General features: G+C 32.0%; 1 protein-coding gene across 3 annotated transcripts; it reads right to left on the bottom strand.

Annotated features, from left to right (window-relative positions):
* Positions 1-1,397: 1,397 nt before the first annotated feature.
* LOC107957353 (phosphate transporter PHO1 homolog 3) lies at positions 1,398-5,144 on the bottom strand. 3 transcript variants are annotated; one of them, XM_041112483.1, is made up of 12 exons: positions 4,864-5,090; positions 4,163-4,790; positions 3,765-4,086; positions 3,630-3,678; positions 3,476-3,547; positions 3,255-3,384; positions 3,054-3,174; positions 2,708-2,966; positions 2,503-2,607; positions 2,379-2,423; positions 1,850-2,278; positions 1,398-1,768 (listed from the first exon to the last, which is right to left on the bottom strand). In XM_041112483.1, the coding sequence occupies exons 2-12, from the start codon at positions 4,746-4,748 to the stop codon at positions 1,532-1,534; spliced, it is 2,355 nt and encodes a 784-aa protein (XP_040968417.1). In that variant the 5' UTR covers positions 4,749-4,790; positions 4,864-5,090; the 3' UTR covers positions 1,398-1,531. The 3 variants fall into 3 exon arrangements, with proteins under 3 accessions (XP_040968417.1, XP_040968416.1, XP_016748350.1); XM_041112482.1 differs by having other exon boundaries at positions 4,928-5,086; XM_016892861.2 differs by having other exon boundaries at positions 4,163-5,144.
* Positions 5,145-9,040: the final 3,896 nt, after the last annotated feature.

Below are 9,040 nucleotides of genomic sequence, written 5' to 3' on the forward strand. Positions count from 1 at the left end.
GGACTGCTTTGTTATGAAAGAATAGTATTAAGAGTTGTATAAATTTAAGTGAAAGTTAATGCAATAGGCCGAAAAGATGAGTGGAACATGAATGCAAAAGATGATTAACTAAAAAACATGTAGAATTCCTTACTCGGGTTTAGGAACAAGCTCGAGTAAGGGATGTTACAAAACTATTCTTCAAGTTGACAATAATGCAAAAGATGATGATTTGAAAAAGGATTATAAGAAGCTTTTTTGTTTTTCATTTTTTTTACTTGTTAATTATTTGTTAGGTTTCATAGGAATAATTGGATTCCTCTATTAGGAAAGCTATTAGCGCGATTATGAATGAAGTTTATAAAAATAACATATTTATTGAGTTTTGGGGTTTATCAAAATCACATATTTACATATAATCGAGATTTAATTATATGTGTTTAAATATAATTATATTTAATTATATGTGTTTGAGGATCAAATTGATAGAAATTATAAATGTGGAAGGTTAAATTTATTGAATTATTTAGAATTAGGATCAAATTAATAGAATGTGTAAGTATTGATGACTAAATATGTTATTATATCAGTTAGAAAAAAATCTCCTCATCACTTCTGTTAACCATTTAATGGAGAGTTGCCAAAATTAAAACGATTTAAAATAGACCAAAATAAAAATGATTTAAAACATTAATGACTAAATTAAAAATTTTTGTAATTTAATGACCAAAATAAAAATATACTAATAATTGAGTTACTAATTCAATAATTTACTCATGCTTTAAATATCGCCATCAATAACTTATTAGATTAAGAGTAGAGATTAATAATACCGAATTTAGCCCAACTCTTTATTATTGATAGGAAAGATGTGACATTTCGGACTCTACCTTTTGAATATTTACAAAAGAAAATGATTGAAGTTAGATTTTGTATAACTTTGACTTAAATCTTCCTGTTTTGTATCCCCGTTTTAACTTTCCTTTTTTCAGATAAAAAATAAAAAATAAAAATATTTTAAAGTACAATGATTTATTTGATTAAATCCTTAAAAATAGATGGAAAAATCAAAATTTTTTAATTTTGGATGTAGCATTCATATAGATTATTATGTGAATGTCATGTTAGTAATTAATTAATTTTTTAAAATTTAAAAAGTTAAAAAATATAAAAATTATTTAAAACTAATTTTTTTAAAAATTATTGAAAAAATAAAATTATCAAAATATTTTTTAATATTTTTAATTTTTAAAAAATTAATTATTTATTAATCCGACATACACATAAATTATCACTGTTAACAAAGTTAAAAGTTTAACATTTTTATTTATTTTTGAGTGATTTAACATTTCAAAAGTTAAAATAGAGAAAAAAATTAAAAAAATAGCAAAAAGAAATAAATCATTATGGGTTAATGGTGATTGAATCAAACTAGATTTGATAAGCGCATGTACAATACAAAAGATTGGAGTCCCAGAAGTTGCAGGATAAACAGCTTCTACACATTAAGAAAAGAATAAAATAATAATAGCTTTGGTTGAATTTGAACATCCTATTCACCTTTGTCTTCATCTTCATCATAGTTGAAAGGTAACGGCACTGATTTGAATGCACGGTACTTCCCCACGTTGTTCAAATGCTCGTTTTCTAGCCTGAAGAAATTCCACATGCCACGTCGGATGATCTCCAAGCAAGCCACTATGGTCACCAACGTTTGTTTATGCAAATCAAACAAGTTGAAGTTGAACACTGACTGCAGCCACGCAAATCTCAGCACAACATTCAGAACCTGTTTTGTAATAAACCAACTTTGTTAGAACAGGTAACAGAATCAGAATTTCTTACCAAAATATTATGACTTTATGCTCACCATGGCACCAAAGTATACGCTTTTGTTAGGGATAAGGAGTTTGTCTCTCAGCCATCGGTTCTTCGACTTCCGGTGCAGGAGTCCCCAGTCGTGGACAAGGTCCCAATAAGTACTGAAAATTGCAGCAGCAACCGAGAAAATGACGGCTAATACTTTCCAGCTTAACCCCTTGTTAAGACTGTAAGCAGTTCTTAAGCAAAGGGCGACGATGGTGATGAAATATTTCAATCCGTTGTGTCCTTGCTCGGGGGCTTTCTCTTCGAACAAGCGACGCAGGCATTGAAGGAGGCGAGACCAGTACGGGATCACCGCCACAATGAAGCTGAACGTGTTGAATACATCGCTGGTGTTGCAGGTGTTTCGTCGGTGTCTGAAGTCTCCCCAACCGTAGTAGCAAATGTAGGACTCGAGGCTCCGAAGTGCTTGCACCTGAAACGAAAAACAAAAGGGTCGTAAACGTTTTATTATCAATGACCATTTTTGAATATAGTCTTGAATATGTCCAAACAGCAAGTTTCAAGTCACAAACCTGGCTAGTTAACTGATCTGCAAGGAAGAAATCTGGTAGAGTGACCTGCAGTAAAAAGTCGGTAACAGATTAATTTCACCACTCCAATCATCATTTAAGTTCACGAATTTGTTGATTCTATTACCTTGTAGAGAGGGGCACAGATACAATGGAACGAACATGTTAGGAAGAAGAATCGGCTGGATCGATATAAGATGTTGAATGGCAAGAAGAGTATGATAAACATAATCTGCAGAGCAAAGAAGAAACCAAGAAATCAGTTGTTAATCTTACATATATATTAGCACAAGAATAGTTCCTCACATTAGGGACAGATTCAATCATCTTACCGCCACCAAGATCAAAGGGATGATTTCAGTGAATGCTTCGTAATCCTTTGTTTTCGGATCCATCTCCATATCAAGATTTGAAAGCACACTAGTTAGTGCCAGCACTGCAATACCAAAGCTTACAAGCAGCACTTCTCTATAGCCTAGCTCAGATCCCTGCTTGAAACCGAATATGAAGGCATAATTAACCCGATACCGCCTCCATAAGTATACATTGGCAGCATACATAAGCATGTGTAGAACAATGAATCCAAATAAACTGCACGAATTTTGTAAAAGCTTGTCAAACAAATGGATTTAAATACCAAATTAACTCGAATTGCATGGAGGCAGCTTCAAACCCTACCTGTAAAGAGGGAACATGGTTTCCATGTACTGGATCCTTCCTTCCTCTCCCATGATATCTCGGGCACGAGCAATCAAAATAAGTGCTATTAGGAGAGCAAATGTGCATCCAGCAAAGAAACCTGAGAATAATACATGTATCTACTGAAAAACAATTGCTTACATGAATTCTTAATACATATGTATGAAGTTGAAGGAGTACCAGTAGAAAATGTTATTCTATGTCTTTGTTTCCTAACTTTTGGTCTTAAAAAGCTCATTCCTTTACTGCGGTTCGAGTTTGCGAAATGCTTGATGAATGTAACTTCTACTCTCTCCATAAGTTTGGTAACCTGTTTGATTAAACATGCAAATGAAGAGTAAATCCAAGGCATTAGCACCTTGAGGAAAGCTTCATTTTTAGTGAATAACCAAAGCTCTCACCTCGTCAGAGCTCCCTAGGTAAGAATTATCCACGGTATTCATGTAAGATTTCGTAGCGTTCCTTGAAGTGATCTGAAAGCATGAATAACAAAGTTGTTTAATAAAATGGGGTATATATATATATACAAACATACCCATATACGTACATACATACCTTGTCATATTTTTTCATGATTTTTGAGAAGGCTAATGTGTTTAAGAAGCTGTTTCAACATCAGAAAGAATTAGCCATACGAATATGAAACAGAGAAAATGATTAAATAATCAATGTAAGCATCGCTTTTCGTACCTAAAACTCTTGAGAAGGCGCAGTTTTTGATAGAATGCAACAAAAGCTCGCTTAAGTTGGTCCTCAACTTTCTTAAGATTTTCCCTATTAAACTTCAGCTCAGTCTGCTTAGGTACGTTTAGAAAACCTTTAATGGTTGATCGAGGTGTCTCGAGAGTGTTGTTGATTTTAACACGGTTTAGAATTTGCAACGGAGCTGGTTTACGACCCTTAAGGTCATTGTTCACTGGCTTTTGAACTTGAACAATTTCTTCTTTATCGTCATCTGATTCTTCATGTCTGCTTGGTCCTTCTTCTATGACTTCCATGTGTTCAGCTCTCCCTGCAAATGAGCGATAAACACGTTCATAAAATTGGGTCTCTCCCCTAAGTACTAAACATATATGTCTTGTGCTTACTGCTTGCCCTGGCACCAGCTGGAGTCGAAGCAGCCAAGGCGGCGGTTGAGGCGGCCACGTCAGAAGCAAGACGGGTCATCTCGCCGGACCTGTCTTCCCACGACCATCCTTGAGGGTTCTCCACTTTGATTCTGAAAGCAATCAAAGCATCCATTTGCTTGTTCAAGATCTCTGCCTCTTTGGTCACTTCTTCCACCTTGGACTTGTAGAACTTGTTCACCTTATTGAACTCATCATCCAATCTTCTAAAAAACACCAACTCGTACTCTGCTCCATCGTCGGCTTGCATAAGGAAAGTCGTTTCGTAGCTCCGGGAACCGTTACGGTCGACGGAGTTAACTAAAATCGGTTGCTCTTCGATATCCGATGAAGACGGACTGGTGGGGTGGTTGTGCCTATGGACCAAACCACTGAAAGCTCGATACAGTGTGAGCTTTCGTTTCAGACCACCTGGGGTGGCTGGTGGTCTGGCCCGCTGCTTGAAACCATGGATTTCTTTTAAAAGGGTCTTGAGAAAACCATAGTCCATGTATGCTTCTTGCCATTCCGGCACCATTTGAGATGTAAATTCCTTCCCGAACTTCATGTTGCCCGGTTTTGGCACAGTTGGGTTGTTGTGATTTTTTCACTGTACAATCAGAGAATTGAAAGTGAAAATCAAAATTCTAGAAACGTCAATATTGAAAAATGAAGGGTTCAACCATCGAAGGCAAGTTGGGTTCATTGAAAAAACTTGGTTGTATTTATAAAGGTAAGAACTTCGACCCATTCTCTTTCATTCTTGGTTAAGTATTGCTGCTCCGCCATCCAGGTAAAGAATTTTCAACTTTGGAGAACAGAAAATATCCTATTCTGCGGTGGGCTACGTCTGGTTATCTTTCCTAGGGGATTATGAAAATATCTTCATTTTTAAGGCTCAATTCACCTTCTCTCAATTTCACTTACTCCATTTTTAATAGACAAGAGTTGACAGCCAATACATGAAAAAATAATGACTGTAGTTTAATTATATTTGGCAATACGTGGTGTTTTCTTTTTAAATAAGTATGTTTTTTTTATCAAATATATTAACATTAAACAATTGAAATAAAAATATAAAAAAATATACATTAGAAAAATAAATAAAAATAGAAATTAGTTAAAATTATTAATATTATTATAAAATAATTTGTAAAGAAGTTATTTAAAATTTATTAAAAAGTTATACAGACTGTACAAATTATAAGAATTTTTCCATTCATAAATTATAAGAAATTATTTAAAAAAGTTTTCCATTCATAAAATCATTGTATTTGAGCTTTAATAAAATGCATTAATAATAAAATATTTAATATTAGAATCAAAATGTTCAGTTATCTAATTACAGTCCGCAAGATTTTTGTATATTTTAATACAAACAATCGCGGAACCACGAATAAAAAAAAACTCTTATAATTTTCACAAAAATTAATATTTTACAATTTTTAATTTTATTTAATGATTTTCACAATCTTTTAATTTGTTAAATTTTTTGATAATCTTTACAACTTATTAATATTTTTATATTTTTTAATAATTTTTAATTTTTCTATAAATTTTAAAAGTTATTTTTACTTTTTTATAATAATATTATTAATTTCAACTAATTTCTTTTTATTTGTCACATTTTTTATTTTTTATTTTTCTAATGTATATATTTTAAAGTTTTTATATATTTATTTCATTTATTATAACTTTTTATGTTTATATATATTTGATAAAAAAAGACACCACATGGCACTATGTGATTGGCCACCATTTTTTTTAACATTGTTAAAAAAAGGATTAAAAAAATTTAAGGGAGATATACTTTAGGTACCAAATTGAGCAAAAAACAAATCAAATACCAAAGTGAAAACTTGGGTATACTTTAGGGACAAATTGTGAATTAAGCTTAAATCGGATTCAACCAATATCATTGGATTCAGATAGGTGGTCGAACCGGTCAAGTCACTGATATTTAATTTTTTCGATTTAAATCCAATAAATTATTAGAAATTATAAAAAATTAACAAAATTTGGTTCAACCTATTTTTTAACTCGATTCAACTAGACAAATCAATTTATCTTTTAACTCTCTCCAAACTAGTATCCTAATTAAATCTCGTTTCAGTTTAAACAATATTAAATTCATCTCATTTTAACAATATAAAGTTAATAATATGAATATGTTGACTCGAATTCATAATAAATTAAAATCATAAATAAATTAAAATTATTAATAACCCAGCCTAAAAAACACAATTGAAATGACGTTGAATTCACCTAATCCATATGAACATTGAGTGCATATAGGCCAATACATTATAAAATTATGTAGGTATTATTTATAAAAGGCTAACAACTTATATCTAAAATTCTAAAATATATATTAAATGTGTGATAATAAAAAAATAATATGAGTTGGTTGATAAATATTGAGAGCATTTGAAGCATAAAAGTTGAACCCCTCTCTCTCCGACCCAACTTTTGACCTGCCTTTTTGTGCTGTAGCAGGTGAAGAAATTACTCCTTGTCTCATTCTGTCTTTTATCAAAGACCCTGTTTTTTTTTTAAAGACTAAACATTCAAAGCCTAACTTCCACAAAAGCCTTTTCTTTTGAATATTCTTGTAGGCACCTCGGTTTAGCTTTAAACTATTGCTACTCATCTGCCAAATCTTTGTTCCATTTTTGCCTATTGTTTATTGAAAATTTATTATTATTATTATTATTATTATTGAAACATCAGTTTTATTATTAGGCTAAATTTTAGAAATATGCTGAAAATTTTGAAAAAATATGTTTTTTTTAAAATTTATCGATTTATGCTGTTTTTGGAGAAAAAAAAAGAAAAGGTAACTTATAGGGTGCGTTCACGTTTTCACTAATGTGGCAGTGAAAACTCGTCTTGTAAGACATGTTTTCACTTTGCTAATTTTTTTTCTTGCGGTTGAAAATTAGAAGTTTGTATATTTATTTTTGTTTGTATTTGAGATAGACATGGTTATAGTTTTAAGGAATGCTTGAATTTACGGTGGTGACGTGGAGCTGGGTGACCTACAAATTTCATCTGCCATGTGGGTATGGAGCTATCAGCCGGGAAGCCGGATCGCATTGCAACTCAAGGTCCCAATTCATAGTGATTATACGGTCTGATGTTGAAGTGTAACTAGGGCTTCAAGTTTACAAAGGTTATGTTGTCAAAAGATGGAGTATAACTGGGGTCGTAGTTGATAGTGGTTATGCAAGCACGACAACAAGTTTTTTTCATCAAAAGAGGATGCCTTTTAAAACTCATACACAAGTACGAGAAAGAAAAACACAGTGACGTTTCAATATAATCAAGTAATTTGTTTTACCCATCTCCACCAAAGGCGGTGACCTCGTTACTATAACCTATAACAAAATTAGGGTGTAACAAGTTTTAGTAACAGGGTCACTGCCTTTGGTGGAGATGGATAAAACAAATTACTTGATTATACTGAAAGACCCCTGTGATTGTCTTCCTTGAACTTGTGTATGGGTTTTATAAAGCACGCTCTTCTAACGAGGAAAAACTTATTGTCGTGCTCGCATAACCACCGTCAACTATGACCTTGATTATGCTCCATCATTTGACAACATAACTTTTGTAAACTTGAAGCTCTAGTTACACTTTAACCTGAGATTGTATAATCACTGTCAACTTGGAACTCGAGTTGCAAAGTGCTCCCGGTTTCTCAAGTGATGGCACCAAACCTGAAGATTTTTGAATCCTCGGACTCGTATATGGCATCTAAACAATCTGTAGTACGAATTTATTAATTTTAGCACATGCATAATATTTAATTTCAAATGTTGAAATAAAAAATCGATAATTTTAAAATTTAGAAACTAACCTCCTCTTCGGTTTGTTTATCTAAAGCTAGTTATTATCCTCGAGCTTGGTTAGTATACTATTGTGTCTCGTTGGGTTACTCCACCTATTCAAATAATATTTTTTTTTAAAATTACAACAATAAAAAATAAAAACTATAATGATATTATCAAATGAATTTTACCATATTACGAGTGGGAATTCGTAAGGGAGTTCCACTCGGAGGCGTAAAAATGGTAGTCGATACCATGCCCACGTGTAGCGACCTAATAGTCAGTGGTGTCGAAAAGCGTGGTTTTAGAACCCCATTTCCATAAATTGAGATGTTTATAGAGTTATATTAGGAGTGAATTAAATTTTGGTAAGGTAATTTTGTCGAATTAGTGCTTAATCAGGGTACATGGATTAAATCATAAAAGTATCAGAAGTTCAATTGTTAGTAAATCATAATGTAGAACATGACTAAGGGACTTATAAGGTAATTGAACTATTGGTTTAATAATAGTCGATGGTAACAAGGAGTTTGATGGTTAAAAATGTTATAAAATTTGAATTTAAAAATAAATAAAATTTACTAAAAACAAAAATAATAAAATATAGACAGTGGAAAAAAAGAACAAAACATTTTCATCTCTCTTCATGCAACCGAAACGAAGGAAATGAGAAGAAGAAGGTTCGACCATGGAGTTTTATGTTTCAAGTTTCAATTTGGTTAGTCCAATTTAAACATTTTCTTGTGGTTTTTATGTTTTTGGAATCCTGGAAGCTTAAGTTAGCTGACCCATGTCTTATTTTTTGATACTATTAAAGATTGGAGATTTTACCATTGTTGAATAGTTAAAGTTTTAGATGTCAATTTGATAGATTTTAAGTTTAGAATTGAACAAGGACTAAATTATAAAGTCAATTGATGACTTTGTGCAATAGGGGATAAAGTGCACAAATTTAAAAATTTATGGTAGAAATGAAAAATAGGAAGTCCAATAAGGACTATATTGAAACCAACATGAAAATTGGAGGCAA

This window comes from Gossypium hirsutum, chromosome A05 (genome assembly GCF_007990345.1).
Source record: "Gossypium hirsutum isolate 1008001.06 chromosome A05, Gossypium_hirsutum_v2.1, whole genome shotgun sequence".
Lineage (NCBI taxonomy): Eukaryota > Viridiplantae > Streptophyta > Magnoliopsida > Malvales > Malvaceae > Gossypium > Gossypium hirsutum.

Bases quoted from the DNA above. Each gene is read 5' to 3' on its own strand.
- LOC107957353 (XM_016892861.2), bottom strand. From the start codon at position 4,748: ATGAAGTTCGGGAAGGAATTTACATCTCAAATGGTGCCGGAATGGCAA. The intron at 3,548-3,629 runs GTATGTATGTAC...TCATGCTTTCAG, and splicing joins TCATGAAAAAATATGACAAG to ATCACTTCAAGGAACGCTAC. The intron at 1,769-1,849 runs GTGAGCATAAAG...ATTACAAAACAG, and splicing joins GCGTATACTTTGGTGCCATG to GTTCTGAATGTTGTGCTGAG.